This window comes from Primulina huaijiensis, chromosome 3 (assembly GCF_012295235.1).
Source record: "Primulina huaijiensis isolate GDHJ02 chromosome 3, ASM1229523v2, whole genome shotgun sequence".
NCBI lineage: Eukaryota > Viridiplantae > Streptophyta > Magnoliopsida > Lamiales > Gesneriaceae > Primulina > Primulina huaijiensis.
Window position 1 is genome coordinate 21,304,331 of NC_133308.1, and position 22,655 is coordinate 21,326,985.

General features: G+C 38.7%; 1 protein-coding gene and 1 long non-coding RNA gene across 2 annotated transcripts in view; one reads left to right on the forward strand and one right to left on the reverse strand.

The window, feature by feature from the left end:
* Positions 1-694: 694 nt before the first annotated feature.
* LOC140973685 (uncharacterized) overlaps positions 695-22,655 on the reverse strand; it is a 30,728-nt gene continuing 8,767 nt past the window's right edge. The window contains exons 18-32 of the mRNA XM_073436663.1: positions 22,399-22,481; positions 21,703-21,851; positions 21,005-21,148; positions 20,792-20,899; positions 19,571-19,678; positions 19,131-19,235; positions 18,938-19,048; positions 17,699-17,874; positions 17,130-17,601; positions 16,858-16,965; positions 16,417-16,475; positions 3,022-3,409; positions 1,372-2,892; positions 1,012-1,219; positions 695-932 (exon numbers count right to left, since the gene is read on the reverse strand). Of these exons, the coding sequence (XP_073292764.1) occupies positions 841-932; positions 1,012-1,219; positions 1,372-2,892; positions 3,022-3,409; positions 16,417-16,475; positions 16,858-16,965; positions 17,130-17,601; positions 17,699-17,874; positions 18,938-19,048; positions 19,131-19,235; positions 19,571-19,678; positions 20,792-20,899; positions 21,005-21,148; positions 21,703-21,851; positions 22,399-22,481 (3,832 nt within the window). The 3' untranslated portion in view covers positions 695-840. The remainder of the gene's footprint in view (positions 933-1,011; positions 1,220-1,371; positions 2,893-3,021; positions 3,410-16,416; positions 16,476-16,857; positions 16,966-17,129; positions 17,602-17,698; positions 17,875-18,937; positions 19,049-19,130; positions 19,236-19,570; positions 19,679-20,791; positions 20,900-21,004; positions 21,149-21,702; positions 21,852-22,398; positions 22,482-22,655) is intronic.
* Positions 12,096-15,631, forward strand: LOC140973686 (uncharacterized). Its single transcript, XR_012174668.1, has 2 exons — positions 12,096-12,206; positions 14,979-15,631. It is a non-coding gene; the product is annotated as an uncharacterized lncRNA (long non-coding RNA).

The following is a 22,655-nucleotide window of genomic DNA, read 5'->3' on the forward strand; positions in this document are numbered from 1 at the left end:
GGTTTTACTTTATTATAGTTAAAGTCAGTATTCGCACATATCATACGCGTTTGAGATTTTATTAGGGCTAGATTTTATTTATTTTAAAAAATTAAAATCCCACTTAAGAACCCAAATATATTTTTATTTTATTTTTTCAACGATTTAGAGCAACAATTTAAACATAATATTATACAATTATTATATTCTTATCCAGAACAGTTATGTCCATACTTATATTATATACACATTATGAATCTAAAAATTATAACCATATTTAGATTTTCAATTAGGAATTATTATATTTGAAAAACAAAAAAAAAGTTGCATAGCACTGCCTAATTTCATTATGGCACAGGTTAAAAAATTTCGAAAAACTCTTTATAAAATATTAAAAATCAGCATTAAACGAATTGATAAGAGGATAATTTATCAAAATTATATTCGTGAGACAAGTCAATTAATCCACATCTACAATGAAAATTAATATTTTTGACATAAAAATAAAATTTTTCATAAGTAAAATGAGATCGAAAATCTATCTTGATAAATTTAACATGTGAAACGATCTTATAAAAGTTTTTATGCTTTTTTACTAAACATTATATCTTATATAAGTGGCGTTTCTTTCAATTCGCTCATTATCATTTGATGATTCAAACTCACAAATACAAGAATAGCATGTGATAAAAATAACATGATGCAACACAATATAGTACAAAAACGACTTGAAGTCTAAATGTCCCACATTTTTTTTCAAAAAAATACAAAAGTTGGTTTGGAGCTAAATTAGTAGGCTTGACAAAGGTTCGGTACAATGAATTTTACAACACTGCATGATTACATCTACCTACGATCTCCTCAATAGGAGGCTTCTAATTCTGGATAGACATAAGATACTATTTGCTTCAGATCTCGTAATGACTCTTTAAGGAAGAGATGGCCCTCCGTTGCTGCAAATTCGACCGGGCGAACCATTAATTATCTTACAACTCAAATCTAAAGAAAATGCAGGAAAGGAGTGAATCATACCTCTAATCAGCAACTGAAGTTCCTTCGAGAAGGTCTCAACATGGCCTAATACAGGCCTGATGCCACATATTTGTATGACACAATACTCTAAGTGCAATGCCATGACGGTTATTTGCAACATTAAGCTGCATGTATTCTGTATTTCTTGTGTAAGCGGCTTCGTTTTGCAGGCTGTGCATAGTTCAGTCACGATTGAAATCCCTTGATCCTGTAGGAAAATATCAAGCGGGACAAAAAATTACCAAATGTAAAAGATAAGATTAAAAACAAAATTAATAGCATATGTCCACGCACATCTTGGAAAATAATGCAATTTCTTTGTCCGAGGAACGAATGAAAAGGCAAAAGAGAGTCATTCACCTGCAGGCCACGTAAGATATCAGGCATTGGAAGCTCTGGAAAATGTGCAAGGTCGACAAAACCGACCTCCTCCGCTGTTCTTGAAGCACTTTCAGCTTGTATACATAGAAACTTCAAAAGAAGAAATGCAATCTTGTATATTTCAATTGCAATTAAGTCAGAGAAGTGAGTCTGGGGAGCTATGTCAGCTTTGTCACCAGACTGATCTCTAACCACTAAAATATTTTTGGAAGACAAGGCGGGAAATTTATGGTTTAACTCGCAACCTAGAGCAGACATTGCGAACCAGCCATTTCTGCTGTTGATAAAGGATGGCTCGTTGTACCACTCGAACTCTTCTTTGAGCACAGGGTGACACAATAAAAGGGAATCTCTCCTCAGTGACTCTCCAGGTCGCTGAGTTGCCCGACTGATGAAGGCTAAAAAATGAATAATTTTCTCCCTCAATTGGGAGTCAATGTTTTTCAAGGCTTTGTTCCATGAATTCCGATGTCTTGCTAAGATACAGATCAGAGTCATGGTATTTTGGGTTTCATCGAGCTCATGTAAAGTAATCGTAGATTTCGAAGCACGAGCCCTTTTCTTTTCATGACCTTCAAATGGAAAATCCGGTGCACTTAGGTAAAGCAAAATCAGGGGGGCTTTATCCACCAATATGGAAGACAACACATAGTCCACAATACTAGCAGAAGAACTATTTTCTAAAGACTGAATAACTGATGCAAGCACAGCCAGGCTGAGTCCCCAAATAGGCTGAGGTTTTTCAGTTTTATCGGAGATGTTGGAGAAGCTTGTACATTGAACCACCGGGAAAGACACACCTCCAGAACAGTCGGACAAAAGCATTCTTAAAGATGCAACAACACCAGCATTTAGAAGCATCTCAGCACCCTCTCTCACACGTGCAAAGTTCAAAAGAAATTTTAGTATCACGGAAGCGGTTTTGGATGAGATCATATCTCGAAGCTTCTGAACAATATGTTGCAGAGGAAAATGTTTCTGTATAACGGGAAACCAAGTACCAGGAATCGAGAAACTTCCCAATATAAAATCAATGGCAGTCAAGGACAAGGTACAACAATCCTTATGTTCAATGCAGTCGCAAAGAACTGGCAATAATCTCAAACTTGCATTAGATTCCTCAGGAGAGACTTCCACAGGTCCGGAACGCAAGTCCTTGAAATTCAACTCAACGGAAGTAAGAATCAACGTGAGGAAAACTTTCTTGCCTCTAATGACACCAACTGATTTTCTGTAGCTGCACAACACTTTGAGACCATAACCTGAGGTTTTTACAATGGCAACAAAAGCGGATCGAGGAAAATCATTACTCGTGGATCTTGTGAGGAGTAGAAGTAGTTCTGCTTGAGCAGTAAGGATAGTAAGACCATCTTCATCAGTGTCAGGAACATCAGTCAAAGATTCCAGCATGGCATGAAGACATTGGCAAATATGGTTGATACATGATAAAACCAATTGCTCAGATATTTTTAGCTGGGTAAAATTTTCAACCTTGGTGAACTGCAACATAGAAAATTTTCCAAGTCAATTGTTGAGTAAACTAAACGCATGTATGTTTACGAAATCATGAAAAGAAACTTCAGGTTTGACAAAAGATTTTATTGTAATGTCAAGAAATCAAGAACTCACATTGTCTCCATGCATATAAAATAGGGAAATTATCCCTCTCAAAGCTGAAAGCTTGGAATGTGAATGCATTATCATTAAATTCACGCGATGCCAGCAATGGAGCGCAGTTTCTGTAACTTCTCTAGTTTCTATCCATGCTAACAGATCCCACGTTTCTAATCCCAAATCTGCTCTGAGGCGGACAGAATCATAATGGTAGACAACATCATTATTGTCTGCCAAAATATCATCATCGTTCCAATATCTATAGGTATCCAAGAACTCCGACTCCAATAAAAACTGTAAAAGTTCTTTAAAAAGCCTGTTGTCAATATGGCGCCCATCAATCTCTCCTTTAATATGGTAAAATAGATCGCTGAGGATCAAATATTCCAATTCTTGTCCTTCACTGAAATTCCAAAGAGAAAAGATAGGAAGGTTAAGCGAGCAAGCTAACTCTCGTGTGGAGTATTAACTCAAAAACAGCATTACTGACCAAGGATAATCTGAGTGATTAATCTGTTCATTTTATGCAGCTAAAGAAATAAGTTGGTTGAAAATTTTAAAAATACAAAAGCTTTACAGAATACAAGAAAAAAATGATAGACTCAAATGGGGCAACAAAAAACAAAATGGAAGCAAAAGACTTTACTACACATACTGAAGTAGAATCATGTGTAGATAAAACTTAAAAGTCTATCAAGAATATTTTATAATATTTGATGTGATCAGATCTTAATTGATAGGATAGTTTAAATCTTCCAGATTAGATAGGATAAAATCCTTTTTTGATTTGTTGGAGGTTGTTGTACTCTACCTGTGGTCTAAATAATGTACTGTACTGATGAAATCAAATGTCAGAATTATTCATCATATCTCTACTTTTACATGTATCGGAGCTATAAGGTTTTATCGATCCTACTCTTCATGCAGCCATGTCCACCGAATCGACAATGTCCACCTAGTCCAGCGACTCCAGCAACTCCACCGGAAAATCCTCTACCGTCACCTTCTTTTCCGGAAGTGATATTTCCTCTCTTCAGATCACGAACCATCTACTCAATGGTTGGAACTATCTGCAGTGGGCACAATCTGTTAAGATTGTGATTTGTGTCCGGGGTAAATTAGGGTTCATCACTGATGAACTCCCTGGCCCAGCCCAGACCAATCCATCCTACAGGTCTTGGCTGGCCGATAATTCAATTGTCCTTGTGTGGCTGGTGAACTCAATGGAGCCCTCCATCAGTAGCCAATATTTGTGGTTCCAAACGGCGAAAGAAGTCTAGGATGCTGCCTGGAGGATGTACTCTGATCTTGGAAATACATCTCAGGTATTTGAGCTTCGGTCCAAACTAAAAGATATGAAACAGGGCCCAAATTCTGTCACTCAATACTTCTCTGATCTCCAAGATTTATGGCAAGAACTGGATCTTTTTTTAGAACATACTTCCCCATTGCTGCATGCAGTGGAAAATTTTGACAACATATTGAAAAATGGTATTCAATTTTCTAGCAGGTCTCCACTGAGACCTTGATGATGTCCGCGGCCAGCTTATTGCCCGAGATCCCTTCCCGTCCCCTGATGATGCCTTTGTGGAGGTCCGTCACGAAGAATTGAGACGCAAGGTGATGCTACAAGCAGACGAACCACCACCCATCTTGGCCCCTGAAGTTTCTTCCCGGATTTCGAGACAGCGGCAGGGCAAGCACCCTTGGAGTGACCACTGCCACCACCCAGGCCATATGGAAGACAAATGTTGGGAAATTGTTGGTAAACCAGAGAATTGGCAGCCGGGAAAAAAATCCGATGGTCGTGGTTATCAGGCTCATTCTGTTCAAGATCCATCCGCCCAGCTCTTCCAGCAGTTCAACCCGCTTCACTAAGGAACAGACGGCGCAAATTGAGCAGTACTGTACGTTTCTGCATCGAACAGCCCTTGCTTCCCCGGCCAGCCCCTCCCTTCGTGTCATGCTCCATGACTCAGTCCGGTATACCCACTCCAGTTTCAATTCTGGTCTTGTACCGTCATGAATTGTTTATTCTGGAGCCTCTGATCATATGACCGGAGACTCTACTTTTCCTGCTCGTATACTCCATGCAGTGACCATGTAACAGTCAAGATCGCTGATGACACCCTCACTCACCGGTTTTGGCACCATTCCAGTGTCCGAGGAAATTATCTTGCATAATGTTTTTGATGTTCTTTCGCTGCGTTGCAATCTCATTTCTGTTAGTAAGCTTACACGTGACAGTAAATGTTTTGCTAAATTCTTGTCTGCTTCGTGACAATTTCAGGACCAACTATCGGGGAGGATGATTGGCACTGCTAAGCTTCGCGATGGCCTTTACTACCTTGAGCTTTCTTCGTCCTCAAATCGACAGTCCCTGGTTTCTAGTGTTATAAGTCGTCCTGTTTCAAATTTTCCAATGTTACTACATTTTAGATTGTCATCCCAGTTTTCTTATTTAGCTGTTTGTTTCCTTCGTTGTTTTCAAGTAATAAAAATTCCAGTTTACTTCGATGTGAATTTTGTGAACTTGCCAAACATACTCGTGTTTTCTACTCACCAAAGTCTTATACAGCCTCTGCCCCATTTTCACTCATTCATAGTGATATTTGGGGGGCCTCGCAAATTCCTACTAGATATGGAAAAGGATGGTTTTTAAGTTTTATTGACTATCACACACGGGTTGCATGGGTTTACCTCCTCCAAAATAAATCTGATACATCATCTGTTTTCCAAGATTTTCACAAAATAATTCGGACTCAATTTCATACCCAGAGATACTTAGGTACACTTCGTACCGACAATGGTAAATAATACTTCAATACCATTCTCGGTAAGTATCTCCCCCAACATGGGATTGTACACCAAACTTCTTGTGTCAATCCTCCCCAACAAAATGGTTTTTCAAAACGCAAAAATCATCTTCTCTTAGACGTTGCTCATGCTCTAATGTTCACAGCGTGTGTACCTAAGTATCTCTGGGGGAATGCGGTCCTTACAGCAGCATACTTAATTAATTGTCTACCCAGCCATCAACTAAATTTTCACACACCCATATCAGTCTTGTCTTCTTGTTTCCTTCACATCCTCGCTTCCACCACAATTCCGCTTAAGACTTTCGGTTGTACCACCTTTGTTCACATTCATAACAATAATCGGAGTAAACTTGATCCTCGTGCTGTTAAATCTGTATTTTTAGGGTATTCCCCTCCTCATAAGGGGAACTGTTGCTATTGTACTCATCGCAAAAAAACCTTTGCCTCGCGTGATGTTACTTTATTTGAAGATACACCTTTTTCCCTCAACTTCGCTTCGGGTTCGAGGCCAAAAGCACGAACGGATAGTAAATCCACAGTCAGGTACCACTCTCATCTTGAAATTCCAATCTCTGTTAGAAAGGTACTAGGTCATGCACTCAACGCCCTATTTCCAAATTTGTCTCATATTCAAAACTCTCCCTCATTGTGTAGTTTACCTCAAAATTGTCCAGTGTAACTATTCGTAAGTCAGTTCAAGAAGCTCTAACTGCTCCTGCATGGAAAGGTGTAGTGCTAGAAGAAATGCGGGCCTTAAAGCAGAATAACACATGGACCTTGGTCGGACTACCACGAGGTAAAAGCACAGTGGTATGTAAACAGTGGGATGTAAATGGGTATTTACAGTAAAGTATAGGGTAGACGGTTCAAAACTTCAATCGAAAGACTCAAAGCACGCTTAGTTGCCAAAGGCTTTACTCAAACCTATGGTATTGACTACACCAAAACCTTTGCACAAGTCGCTAAGCTCAACACAATAAGGATTCTCCTATCACTGGCTGTTAATCTCAATTAACCTTTTTTTTTTTGAGAAGAAACAATATTTTATTATAATAATATTAATGTTTATAACAGCGGATAAGCAATCCGCACTAAATTAAAGAGCCTACACTATTACACCATCAATTTCACGACCAAACATATTTCCAATCCCTGACTAAATCGGAAATACAATGATGCTTATACTCAGGCATTACTATCAACCATCTTGCTACCGTAAATTTGATTATTTCCCACACTTGATCCGTCGAGTCGGATTTGTCTTCAAAAATTCTTTTGTTTCTCTCCAACCATATCGACCAAAATGTGCAATGGACAATCACCGACCAGAATCTCGAGTGTCGTCTCCCTGCTTGCCAACATGGTTTTAGTGAAAACATATCTTTTGCCTTATTCGGAAAAGTCCACAAAAAACCCAGTTCTTGTAACACTTTTAGCCAAATGCTATATGAAAATGAACAATGCAGTAACAAGTGATCTTGATTTTCCCCATTTTCCTTGCAAAGACAACACCAATTCGGGCTTAAAGCGCAACCAGGCCACCTTCTTTGCACAGATTCACAAGTCTGTAATTTCTCCAACGTCACTATCCACGATAAAACATGAACCTTCGTAGGTACAGGTACATCCCAGATATTGTGTACGAATGAGAAAGAGTCGAAGTTAGGACTTTCAAAGAAAGAATTATAGAAAGAGCTCACAGAAAACAAACCCGAGGAATCCCCCAACCACACTCTAAAGTCCCCAACCCCCCGCTGAATCCTAACTGATTCTAAGACCCCTAACTTATAGAAAGAATTCGTTAGTAATACCGTTAACAATCCCGGTCTCGAAAAATTCAGCGAAGACTTTCATTACATCCTCTTTCACCGTATCCCAATTCTGTTGGAAGAAGGCCATTGTGAAACCGTCAGGACCTGGTGCTTTGGAGCCATCGCTTTCAAACACTGCTTCCTTGACCTCTTCCTCCACAAATGGCACCTCCAACCCCTCTGCTTGAATTGTCTCTATTTCACTCCATTCCAATCCCCTAAGAACCCCCACTTCCCCGTCTATGTCCCTTTCCACCCCAACCGATTTCCTATACAAGTTCCCGTAGAATCTTATGATTTCCTTTTCGATTAGTGTATCCTCCTTGATAACAGACCCATCCGCCAATTCCACTTTGTCTATCATTGCTTTATTCCTTCTGTTAGTCAGCAGATTGTGGAAAAATTTCGAGTTTTGATCCCCTTCCTTCATCCATTTTATTTTTGCTCGTTGACTATCCATTTGAGCTTTTCGGATTATCATGTTTTCCAATTCCCATCTTAACTTCTTCATCTCCTCTTTTAAAATTTCAGTCCACGATCCATTTCCCTCTAGCTCGTCCAATTGCATAACCTTGAGACTTAACTCTTTAATCCTGTTGCCCACATGTCCCCATTCCTCTCTGTTCCAATTTAAAACGTCCTCTTTGATCCTTTTCAGTTTTTTCATAAATTTGTAACCTTCCCACCCACTAGTACTTCCATTATTCCACCATGTCTGAACCAAGTCTTTGAAGTTATGATGAGAAAGCCAGACATTCTCGAATCTGAACGGAGCCGGGCCCCACCTCAAATTAGCCGTGTCAAATATCACTGGGCAGTGATCCGAAGTAATCTTGGGTAGAACCGTCTGTCTGAATGTTGGAAATATTTCACTCCAACCTCTTGTGATGAGGAATCTGTCTAGACGACAACAGATTGGTTGAAGCCTAAGATTAGACCAAGTAAATTTTGCATTAAGAAGCGGTGGATCAATAAGGAGTAACTCATCGATTAAGCAGTCAAAACATGTCATACTCGTGGTGAGAGATAGGCTATTCAACTTTTCCCCAGTGTTTCTGACCACATTAAAATCCCCTCCCAAACACCACCTATCTCCACAAATTGAGTGCAATCCAGCTATTTCATCCCAAAAAAATTCCATGTCTCTTGGCTTGACCGGTCCATAAATGGCTGAGAACCACCAGCTAAATTCTTCTTGCCACCGTATCTCAATTGACACTGAGAACTCTCCTATCACATTATTAACCACTTCCCCAACTCTAGGATCCCACATTACCACAATACCCCCCGCACTTCCCACCGACGGCAAGTAAACCCATTCAACAAATCTCGATTTCCACACACTGGCAATAAATCTTCTATCTATCCTTTCTCTCTTTGTTTCCAAAAGTACCACAATATCTGGATTTTCGTGACGTATGACTTTGCGAACAAGTGCTCTCCTTCTAGCCGCCCCTCCTCCTCTAATATTCCAAGAGAAGATTTTCATGAAGACACGTTTACTCCCTTCGTGGTTGAGTCTCTCTCGTAGATGATCCCCCACTTCAGTCTGTATAGCTCTCTGGTTAACATGTGATTAGATTTCTTCACCCCTTCCCCCGAATCTCCATCTGTAATATCTTCCTCCCTGCTTCCTTTCTTGGTAACTGTGTTTACCATGTCAGCTCTGTCGAAATTTCCTTTCTCGATTCCCGGCTTTTCATCTACCCTCACCATCCCTCCCCCTAACAACCCACTGGACAAACCCAAGACTGAAAACGAGGCTGGAAGAATAGAATGAAGGGTGAAGGAATGATTTAGAAATGAAGAGTTTATACCTGATAGTACCTGACCCACAGCAGCTTTCTTGTTTACCGTTTTAGGTGGCGCGGGAGAAATAATTGATCCTTGTGGAGATGAGAACGACCTCGCCAATGAGTCAACAGCTTCCTCCATAACAGCAGTCCCTTCAGATTGAATTGAATTCTGATACTCGGATTCGCCTGATTCTGAATCTACCTCCAATGGGTCTTCAAGGGAATCCTCAAAGTCGAGGTCTTCATTGACATCCAACTCGCAGGTCCCCTTCTTTGTACCTGTGTATCCCAACTTAATACATTCATCAATGCCATCTTCAGCCTCTGTTTCGGCATCCACTCTCTTTGTCCTTCTCTGATAAGTATTCCGGAGCGTTGGCATTAAATTCTTATTGCTTAAGACATCCTCCCCCTTGTCCTGGCCTGTAGTCTCCCTGTCTGCCATAGAATTGATTGGAGAGTTGCCGAAAGTAGCAATGTCTTTAGGGACAATTCTCTCTAGGATCTTATTCACCTTTCCCCCATACTTTGTTGAATTTCCAATCAAAGTAGTTGCAATCTTATTTTCCTCCCCCATATTTGTCGATCCCTGCCCTTCTTTCTGTCTTCCCATACTGGTTCCCGATGATCCGTTTTCTTTCTGCACAACCTCTTTTTCATTTACATGCTCTGATCTAGCTTCTGTGTAGATACCACCTTTACTGTTCCCGCTTTGGTAGATCCCATTTTGTTGCGCTTTCCTGTTAATGTGCGTATTGCCCCATCCTGCCATAGTCCTCTTGCCATTCACCACCACTTGCGCATAAGTTCGTTTTTCATATCTATCGTAGTCCGAAAGATCAAAGGTTTCAACCCGGATAGTTATCTCTCTAAACTCTCCTTCCATCGGTATCTTCAGTCTGCTATGAATGAATCCTCCTTCAATACCCTGGACCTTAATTTTAGCGGCTCCAAGATCTCTGAATAGTAAGGTATCAGCATTAATTTCCATCAATCCCCCACAAATGTCACCGATGATTTTAAAATTTGCCGGTGTCCATAATTTCCAAGATAACCCGTAAATGCTGATCCAACTATTGCAGCATTTTTCTACAATATCCGCCTTATTAATGTCATCTCTCCATGCCTCGAATTCCAAGGATATCCCATTATCGAAGAACCCTCTTTTCAGTTTTAGATATGACGTTAATTCTCCGGCATTTCTAGCCCACCACACCGCCTTATTCGCTTGGAACGGAAAGAGTTCAACCTTTCCTTTTGTGTCTTCCCCAAGGACATCTTGTATTTTTTCCCATGAGATGTTTACTCTTCTTTTTGTGACAATGAGTGCTTCCTCCCATGGCTTTCTCGGGTATTGTCTATCACTGCCTTCCGGAAATTTTCCTTTCCCTTGACGTTGATTCCTCTGTGACATCCTATCATCCTGCTCGTGGCTAATGGTCTTCATGTGATACGAACCTTTATTTACTTGATTAATATCCGGTTGCTGATACCCAGGCAACAATTTTCCCAATGCAGTTGATATATTTCTCCATCCCGCTAACATGTTTCCGTTTGGCACGATGGTGGTTAATTTCCTTCCTTGTTGATTAAATTTTGACAACTCCAGAAATCTTCCGCGCTTGTTGCTAAAATGTTGTATCGTGAATACCGCATTCCTGCCTCGGAATCTATGGAAACCTGTTCCTGACATTGGTGCAAGTGTAGCTTCCGTGAATCTGAAGCTTATCCAACGGGCTTCCTCTCGTTCAAAGTCCATCATATAGCACGAGTTCCTGGTTCTTTCAGCCCACCAAATCGACCTCCCTCCATTACCCATTCGCAGCGTGAATAGCTTATGTTCAATCTTAATAACTTCTTCTCGCAACCCTGTCCTGTTAACCACTGGTGCCTTCCTAAAATTTGTGCGATTTCTATCTATTTGAGCCATTTTGACTAAACAGCAAGAATCCAAAAGTATTCCGATGAGCCAGAGTTAAGAACGCAGCTATCCGTTTAACAATAGTGAATGTTTGAACGAATCACAAAGATCTGGTAATGCCGTTACTGAAGTTATCTTGTCTTGCTAAGATAAAAGGTGGAGAAGCTGGCAAACAAAAGATTCGAGCAAAGCCATAGTATTGTCGAACAAAGTCGGAAATCCGGAAAAAACCAATATACTACGATATAAAGGTCCTTCAGAGGCCGGCTTCCGTCGCCGGTGACTAAGAAGATTACGAGCGGCTGAACACAGGGACTGACGTTATTGAGTCGTCGTGGAGGAGTCCCGAACGAAACGAGTGGAAAGAGAGGGAGAGAGCATTTTCAGATTTTCTCTCACTAGAATTCAAATTTTACTTTTCATAATCTCGATTAACCTTTGCAACACCTCGACATAAAAAATGCATTTCTTCATAGTGATTTCGAGGAGTTAGTCTACATGAGCCAATCGTCTGGGTTCGAGGACGAACTGGGAAAGCAGATGATATGTAAACTCAACAAATCACTTCAAGGCCTTAAACAATTTCAACGTGCATGGTTTGATAGGTTCTCCAGAGACATCAAGAAGTTTGGATACAGTCAGGGACAATCAGATGATCATGTATTCTGAGAAAGGTAAAATCATCATTATTATAGTATATATGGATGACATCATTATAACTGGTGATGAGAGTCAAGAGGTGGAAAAAGTTAAGCAAATGATGGCAAGGGTTAAGCTTATGATGGCAAGGGAATTCGAGGTCAAAGATCTTGGAGCTCTGAGACGTTTCTTAGGGATGGAAATTGCTCAGAGCGTCAACGAGCAAAAATAAAATGGATGAAGGAAGGGGATCAAAACTCGAAATTTTTCCACTCTCTGCTGACTAACAGAAAGAATAAAGCAATGATAGACAAAGTGGAATTGGAGGATGGGTCTGTTATCAAGGAGGATACACTAATCGAAAAGGAATTCATAAGATTCTACGGGAACTTGTATAGGAAATCGGATGGGGTGGAAAAGGACATAGACGGGGAAGTGGGGGTTCTTAGGGGATTGGAATGGAGTGAAATAGAGACAATTCAAGCAGAGGGGTTGGAGTTGCCATTTGTGGAGGAAGAGGTCAAGAAAGCAGTGTTTGAAAGCGATGGCTCCAAAGCACCAGGTCCAGACGGTTTCACAATGGCCTTCTTCCAACAGAATTGGGATACGGTGAAAGAGGATGTAATGAAAGTCTTCGTTGAATTTTTCGAGACCGGGATTGTTAACGGTATTACTAACGAAACTTACATTTGCCTCATCCCGAAGAAAAAAGACGTGATCAGGATCAAGGATTTCAGACCTATTAGTTTGATTACGAGCTTATATAAGATTTTAGTGAAGGTATTGGCAAGTAGACTGAAGAAAGTCATTAGCTTAACAATTGCAGAGAACCAAAGTGCCTTTATTAAGGGAAGACAGATACTGGACTGCTGTCTAATTGCAAATGAGGTTGTGGAGGTGTATCGGAAAAATAAGAAAGAGGGGTGGGTGTTTAAGGTTGATTTGGAAAAGGCTTATGATAATGTTGACTGGAAATTCTTGGAGTATGTGTTAAAGAAAAAGGGATTCGGAGAGAGATGGAGGAGGTGGATCATGGGGTACGTGACAAGTGTGTCTTTCTCGATATTCATCAACGGAAGACCACGTGGAAAAATCAAAGGGGAAAGAGTGCTTAGACAGGGAGATCCATTATCTCCGTTTCTTTTCAATTTGGTAGTAGATGGGTTAGGAAGGATGATTGACAAGGCAAAAAAAGATGAAATTGTACAAGGTCTGGACGTTTGTAGACAAAAAGTACAAATTTCGCACATTCAATTTGCAGATGATACATTATTCTTTGCAAAATCACAGGATCATTTGTTGGCAATCGTGGAAATTCTCAAGAGCTTCGGCCACCACTCAGGATTAAGGGTAAATTGGGAAAAAATTGAACTGATGGGATTGAATAGATCAGATGATGAAATTGATGAGTTGGCAGATGCAATTGGATGCAAACGAGGAAAATGGCCGATTAAGTATTTGGGGATTCCTTTGGGAGGAAACCCGAGGGCTATGGAATTTTGGGAACCGGTGATCTCCAAAATGGTTAAAAAACTGGCAAGTTGGAAAAAGTCTTTTCTTTCGAGGGGGGTCGGCTTATTCTGATCAAAGCAGTTTTGTGTGCCATGCCATCTTATTTTATGTCTCTATTCAGAGTGCCTAACCAAGTGGCACTCAAGATGGAAAAAATTATGAGGAATTTTCTGTGGGATGGAGCCGATGGGGAAAATCATTGTCATGTAGTAGGATGGGAGCAAGTGTGCAAACCAAAGGATAGGGGAGGCTTGGGACTGGGAAAGATTCGCTTACGAAACAAAGCATTACTTGGAAAATGGTGGTGGAGAGGGTCGACGGAAAAAGAATCCCTATGGAAAAAGGTTATTATCAGTCTCTATGGTTATCATGAAAATGGATGGGATTTGGGGATGGCGGATAAATCGACGTTCAGAAGTCCTTGGAAATGCATTTCTCGATCTTTCCCGGCTTTTCATCAGTTGGTTAGAGGAGTGTTCAGAGAGGGTAACATCATTCGTTTTTGGGAGGATGAGTGGGTGGGGGGAGTCTCGTTTAAACATTGTTTTCCATCTTTGTTTCTTCTTTCTACCGCCACCAACAAGCCGATCATTTACTTTTTAGAGGAGGATGTTAGTAACGATAACTCTGGTACCAGATGGGATTTTAGATTTAGAAAAAATTTAAGTGAGATAGAAGAAAGTGAGTTTGCTGGTCTGTTAGGGGTCTTAGACTCAGTTAGGGTTCAGCGGGGGGTTGGGGACTTTAGAGTGTGGTTGGGGGAACCCTCGGGTTTGTTTTCTGTGATCTCTTTCTATAATTCTTTCTTTGAAAGTCCTAACTTCGACTCTTTCTCATTCGTACACAATATCTGGGACATACCTGTACCTACGAAGGTTCATGTTTTATCGTGGATAGTGGCGTTGGAGAAATTACAGACTTGTGAATCTGTGCAAAGAAGGTGGCCGGGTTGCGCTTTAAGCCCGAATTGGTGTTGTCTTTGCAAGGAAAATGGGGAAAATCAAGATCTGCATTGTTCATTTTCATATAGCATTTGGCTGAAAGTGTTACAAGAACTGGGCTTTTTGTGGACTTTCCCAAATAAGGGAAAAGATATGTTTGCACTAAAACCAAGTTGGCAAGCAGGGAGACGACACTCGAGATTTTGGTCGGTGATTGTCCATTGCACATTTTGGTCGATATGGTTGGAGAGAAACAAAAGAATTTTTGAAGACAAATCCGACTCGATGGATCAAGTGTGGGAAAAAATCAAATTTACGGTAGCAAGATGGTCGATAGTAATGCCTGAGTATAAGCATCATTGTATCTCCGATTTAGTCAGGGATTGGAAATATGTTTGGTCGTGAAAATGATGGTGTAATAGTGTAGGCTCTTTAATTTAGTGCGGATTGCTTATCCGCTGTTGTAAACATTAATATTATTATAATAAAATATTGTTTCTTCTCAAAAAAAAAAAAAAAGAAATTGCTCAGAGCAAAAAAGCATTTCTGACTCTCAAAGAAAATATACTTTAAACTTGTTAGAAGAAACAGGCATGTTAGGGTGTAAGCCAAGCAAGACACCTATCGAGTTGGGGAATAAACAAAAAATGTTTGAAGGAAAAGCAGTGGATGGAGGAAGATATCAGCGCCTAGTTGGAAAACTTATCTATCTCTCACACTCGACCACACATAGCATTTGCAGTAAGTCTAATCAATCAATATATGCACGCACCATGTCAAGGTCATCTGGATGTAGTGTATAGAATCCTCAAATACTTCGAGCAAACTCTAGGGAAAGGCTTGTTCTTCGCAAAAAAAGAAGATCGAAGAGTGAAGACGACGTAGATTGGGCTGGTTCGATTTCTGATAGAAAGTCAACATCAAGATATTTTACCGTTGTATACAGGGAAATCTATTAACATGGAGAAGCAATAAACAGCCGGTGGTTGCAAGGAGCAGTGCAGAAGTTGAGAATAGAGCCATGACAAATGGTGTTTGTGAATTTATCTGGAGTGGGAGAGTGTTGAAAGAACTTAAGAAAGAAAGCAAAGATCTTATGCAGCTCTTCAGCGACAATAAGTCAGCTATAAGCATAGCTCAAAACCCCATACATCACAACATATGGAAGTGGACCGACACTTCATCAGCGTCGAATGCGTGCCCTCATCCAATCAGCTCGTTGATCTACTTTCAAAGGGACTATTGGAACAAAGTCGCGAATTTCTGGTCGGCAAGCTTGGAATCATCAATACATATTATCAAGCTTGAGTGGGAGGGTAAATAAAAGTATATCAAGAATATTTGATAATATTTGATGTGATCAGATTGTAATTGATAGGATAGTTTAAATCTTGCAAATTAGATAGGATAAAATCCCTTTTTGATGTGTTGAAGGTTGTTGTAAGGTTGTACTACCTGTGGTCTATATAATGTGTACTATACTAATGAAATCAAATATCAGAATTATTCCTCACATCTCTACTTTTACATTATGCAAGTAACAAATTGCCAATTAGCTAGTGTTATTCAACATTTTGGGAACTTTTGATGTGCTAGATTGTTTATATAACTAGATTTCTTGAAGAAGGTAACAAATAGAAGCAACAATAAATAAACTATATACTGGAACAAACAAGTTTCAGTGCAAATAGGTAGAAAAAAGTATAATGGCTACGAATCACAAAAGTCAAATCACATTTACCAAAAAAAATGATCAAATAAGAGGACAAAAAGGCCAAAATGGTAATGGATTTGACCACCTAAGGGTATATAGGAAATCAGATTTGATTTATCTTTCCGTAAACAAGAAAGGAAGAAGCTAAATAAGCAAACATATTTCAAGAGAATGACATACATCGTGAGGAATTGAATGAAATAGAGTTTAATCAACGAATAAAGCATGTGGAACAGAAAAAATGACTAGTACTGAACCTGTAACCACGTTCTGCATACAGAGATGACAAATCGAAAAATGCTGGCAACTTGCGTAACTGCGAGTTAGAACACAAAACGGTAAACAAGTCATTTCTCTAGAGATACACCATGGACCATTTTTTAAGAGTGAGGTTAACTGCACATGCATCACAGGAGCCCAATGCAGATGCTCTAATCTGAAAGATGCAACTATTGGTGAAACAAAAATATTAGGAGAAAAATGCGCGAATAAATTAGTAAAGTCAAATAATGCAAAAAACAAAAGAAATCTACTCCTTTCGTGAAGATGTTGTTCTCCATCTGTTTAAAGACATGACTTATTTAACAATCCTTTTATTTTCCATATTAATACTGTTTAAACTGGTAACAAATGAATAAAGAAATATTCAATTGATTAACTGACATTAAATGGGAAAGTAGGAACACAGGATACGAAACCTTTTGTGCCAGCATTGCAATCCTTTCAATCAATGATACAGAAAAACTTCCTGAATCGCCATTCTTTAATTTGATCATCACATGAACAACACATAAAGCAGCAGCAGCCTGCAAAGTTCTTAACAATAAAAGAGACCCACTTTGGATCGCAAAACAACAGTTCATACCACATAACCAAAAAAACACTGAAACCAAAAAGCGTGACCAAATAATGAGTTCATGAAAATTGAAGTGTGCGAATTGGAAGCAACATTACAGGTTGTGCAGCTCACCTTTGCATGCCGATGAATTTTGTTGTCATATTCACTAGAAACACATGCCTTGATCAGGTCACTCAACAATGAACTCTCACACCAGGTTGAAATTATCTCCTTCAGGCTGATAAAACTTTTATTTTTGGCGATTTCAGAGTCCTTTCTTTCGGTCACATTAGCTTCTGATTTAGGGAATCCGTTGACAACTAATTCACCATGCATCAACTTCTTTTGCAGGAAAATCTCATGGCCCATTATATCTAATACATTTGATAGGTATTGATATCTGTAAGCTTGACACTGAAGCTCTTCTTCAGTCAACTTCTCAGAAACTTTGTCTTGATAACAAGTGTTGAGCATAACAGGACTCGTCAGTAGTTTCCAGAACTTGTCTGAATGTTTTAACTGCTCCAAAATTTTTGTAAACTGAGGAGCATCTTGCCACAGCGCCCTTAGGAACTTCATCAAACTCAATAAGATATTGGGTTTTCTGAAATGATAATTCAACATAATAATTATATAAGTCATGCTTCAGATGTGCAACAATCCAGTAAACTCAGTGATGGGCACCATTGACAGAAGCCTACCTTTTGAGTAAATCTTCAGAGTTTCTAACAAGATGCAAAATAGAATCCAAAACACTTCCGTGCGTGGAACCTAAAGATCCATTCTCATTTTTATTTAGCTGATGCTCACTGTCAGCAATGTGGGGTTCATCATTCGAAATTTCTTCAGACACAATGACAGCAGTGAGAAAAGCAGGCTGCAATTTTTTTAAAATATAGGCATCAAAATAAAACTCAGCAAGTATTATGAAGATTTAAAATATGAAGAAGAGAAAGCATTGATCAAATGGCAAATTACAGAACATTTATATCTTCATCTTGTTAAATTGAAGCTGGCATTGATGATGTATAATGAGAACACAGATACACCCCCACCTCTTCTCCAAAATGGACGAAGACAGGGAAGAATGACATTAGAGTAATTACAAATTTTAACATAATTAAATTAAAACAAAACAAATCAAATAGACCTTGTTTTCCGTTTGCTAAATAAGAGATATTTACCATAACAATACAATGTTTCATGGAAACTGGAGAAGCAAGAAACAAAATAAAATCTTGTTGCTATTATCAAATGTAAAATCAGAGCTGAGAGCTACCGCACAAAATGTGTGCTAGTTACTTAGGCTAAAGTGAGTATCAGAAGACCTCAAGATTAAGGGGGATAGACTAACGAAGCTATATTGTGATAACAAGTCAGCAGTAAGTGTAGGCCGCAAAATTGTATTTCCATCAGGTAGATAGACATTTCATTGAAGAAAAGCTTGATAATGGCTTGATTTGCACACCATATTTCCAACAAGTCACAATTAGTGGTCGTGTTTATCAAGGGATTCAACAATCCACTGTTTGTTCCGAACTAGGAATAGGGATAATATTTATTCACCAGCTTGTAGGAGAGTGCTGACATAATAATCGTAGAATATGTAATACAGCAACTTGGAGATTTGTTTTGTTAGGAAAGATTTCCTTAGCCTGACTACAGAGAATTGATGCAATTATTCCATATAGATGAGCTCATTCTCTTGTAGTTGAACCCCATTTGTAATTAATAAAAGACATTTGGCTTATCATTCAAAACTTCTCACAAGTACCATCACGCTTGGGCAAAAAACAACCAGAATACATGCAATATTGCAATCAAAACAAAATGAAATTGACAATTTCATTGTTGATTTTAAAAGTATAAAAAACACATAATCATATGGTGCAGTAACTTGAGATATTATATGGTCTTAAAAGCCTCGATGCACATCAAACCTGATTAAGAACTGCCGAAGTGAGGAGCTTCAGTGCGGCAACAATAAGATCTTCATCCAAATATAATTGCTCACATAGAATCTTAACCATGGACTTCCTGAAACTGGACAACTGCAATAACATGTGGGAATAGAAGTCAAACAGTGAACTCCAAAATCAAAAGAAAAAACCAATTCCTTATAATAGAGCAAACCTGCTTATTATCCAAACCAAGACTTGCATTGCTGTAGGTTAAAGATTGCGAAAAATCTGCAGTAAATAAAGCTGATAGCAACCTTGCTGCCCGTATCTGTATCTTCTGAATGACACAAGAAAAACAAGATGTGAGAAACAAGAAAATATAGGACCAAAATCCTCAAGAGATACTAGAGGAATTTTATAGCCCGTTACATTGAGAAGATAACAAAGGCGAAGAGTGGCAAGCATATAGTCTGTGAATACATAAAACTGTATCAATATTCAATATATTTCTAAATCATATCGAAAAGTCATTATATTACAAAGGTGAGAGTAAATACCTAATACAGAATAAAACTCGAATTTTATAAGGTATTATCAAAACTTCTAGAAGAAAGAGGAGGGCATAGGAGCCTGAAAGCCATACTTATCAATGTCAAAAATGAGAAAACATACAGGATCACTAAAGTACGATATCAACGATGTGGCAGCAGTTATCGCCGGCATTGGCTTTGTCCCTGGTGATAGGATCGCATGATGAAAAACAGGAAAACTAGGTGGATCCTGAAAAATTAAAAAAAAATTAGTTCTAACCAGTATTATTAATTGAAAGGATAAGCAAACATGAATACAACAATGAGAAGAGTAGATGAGGAGAAAGATATTCAAAAACAACTATAAAACTAGGAAATGAGCAAAACAAAATAGCTCGTTCACATCAAATTTTCATTTCTAGAGATCCAAAAATCAAAATCAATATTCAGCTAGATGAGAATGCACTATAATCAACGACAAAATAGTAAAGATCTAAAACAGCCAGTGTTCTAAATTGAGCACTAGGCGCTAGGCGGCGGCCTTAGGGTAGAAGGACTCCGGCTGCGCCTGTAGATTTGACGGAGAACAGCGAAGATTTCGACGGCGGTGATCTTCCGGAATTTCTATAGTCGATGAGATGAAACGGAAGAAAGGAAGTAGAAGAAGAGAATGAACGAGAACGAGAGTAATCAGTGGTGGCTAAGGCAAGAGAAAAAAGAAAAATCTCAATTTTTTAATTTTGGACCAATTAAAATGAGTCTAATCCCCAATAACTAAAATATTAAACATATTTTCTATTCTTTATCATTAATAACAGATTTATTACTTGTTATCATGAACCCTACTAGTCCCTGTCTAGGCCTAGGTTAGGCGCTGGTCTAGCGCTAGACTAGCGCCTAGCGAATTGTAGAACATTGGAAACGGCATAAAAGATATAAAAAGAAGTAAATAAAAGAAAGCAAGCAAGATGATAGAAGATTCATCACTTGAAATGTTCTAACATGCAGGAGAGAGGACTGTCATATTCTTACATTCTTTTTATTCTGTACTTGATGGTACTGCATTTGCATCACGTCATCAAGAACACAAAACAAAGAATTTATTGATTAAAAAAACAATTTAAAAACTACTAAGACACTAGATAGAATTTACTTTTGGCACTCATATTTACACAAAAAGATGTTGTACGTCAACTATAGATTCAAGTGCAAACTAGATTCCCTAAAAACTAAAGAAATTAAATTTCTTCAACTGATCACTAGAGCAACTTATCAACAAAGAAACAAAAACCATTTCGTGATAAAGGGATGCAGAGTTCGAACTTCGAAATTTCTAATCAAGCAACCAATGCGGAAAGCACACCTTTGAAAAAGCAGAAACCAAACTGATAAGGACATCCAATCCAGCGGATATAGAAAGTTGTAGCCCCTCAATATCCACGATGTCAAAGAAACGGGACACGTAAAGTTTCTGTTGGTACAATCATAAAGGCAGGTCAAATATGCATCAAGGAATCACAAATAATCTAAAAAGGATATCCACAGAATCATAAGGAGTAAATGTAGCATGATGAACCTCTAAGCTCTCGGAAGTTCTACAAACAATTCGAAAGAGTACAGCGTGCACGGAAGAATCACCGAGCAAAATATCACGAATAATATCACCCAGTTTCTTATAACAAGGAAAGGATTGAATGCATTTCTTCATGACTTCAAGAACCTAGAAGCAAACATATCAAAATAGAAGTCATCGGGCATTCAGAAGTCCAAACAGAAATAGGGGGTGCAGCATCAGACTTTCGGACAATCATCAAATAACACAAACAAATCTTCAAACTTGGAATAAGAAAATTCTAGATCTAGATCTAAATAACAACACCAATAGAAAAGCTTCTACAAACGACAACCAGCAATGGAACTAGACATCGTTAAAAGACAAAAGACAAGAAATCGACGAGGTTGACAAATATTTGTCAAGTTAACGGTGAAAAAAATGAGACTTCCGCTGTTTTGTTCATGCTAAAGGAAAATTTCAAAGGTAGGCAGTGCTTCTATCTCGATATTATAAGTCCAAATGGGTCAGGCCTAGCCTATGAAGATAAGAATGATACCAATGAACCAGGCCCAGTCCATGAAGAAAGGCCCATCATCAAATATGTCTATGAAAGGAGAAAGAAAGGATCCACGTGAAAGAAAGAAGGCGTATAAATTGTAGAAAGAGAGTAATAGTTAGTTATTCCATTCACATCTTGTACAATAAAAGAAAGCTGGTACCTTCACTGTCACATTCCACCGAGTATGTTTCACCTTAAAAGTCCAGGATTCATGGTTAACAAAAACATACTGAATGCAGAAAACAATGAGCGCAAGGACAGAATCATTCTCTAATCCAGTGTCCAAGAGCTTCATTGTAAAGTTCAGAACTGCCCAATCAGTTGCAACAATTAGTTGGTATACAAGTGTATTGAACGACATCACGCCATAAAAAAAACATAAATTTCACAAAAACTCGTAATCAAGCACCAGAGTAAAAAAAGGAGGATACAAAATGCAACATGAACAGGCACGGTGAAGTTAAATTTTCAAACACAAAATAATTAGAACATGAACATAGTAGACTGCAAAAAACACTTAAAGAAGAATTTTCTGGAGGGACTCTTGTGCCCCTGTTTTACATTACCACCCACACTGAGAAAAGTACACAAGGTTGAGTAAGAAACAAGATTTCATGGTTTCTTGTAGGAAGACATCTCACTCAATGTTGGGTTTCACGTTGGTTTCTTAGCTGCAACACAAGAGTGTGTTCAAAAAATCGCTTTAGCAAAGGTAGATTGTGCAATTTTTATAAAAAACATCAAGGGTCTAGACGCCTATTTAATTTTCATGGGGGTGAAATAAGCATTTTTTATATTTCACAGGGATTTTTGGTGCAAATAACTCGAACAATATTAGAGAAATCAAATAACATGCCTGAAAGACTCAATGAGCAATCAATCTGCTCGCAATCAATCAAAAGCATTTTGGCAAGTCTTCCAGAAAGCAACCAGGATCTGCTGAAACAACTCATTGAAAATAATGTTAGCATTAGTAGACTTAAATCAACCTCGCTAACAGAATCATTGGCTAACTAACAAACTAAATAGAGAACACGCCGACATACAGAACCACATTAGTTAGATCGATAAGCAAATAAAACAAAAGAAAAGTTAACTACAAATAAAAAATGT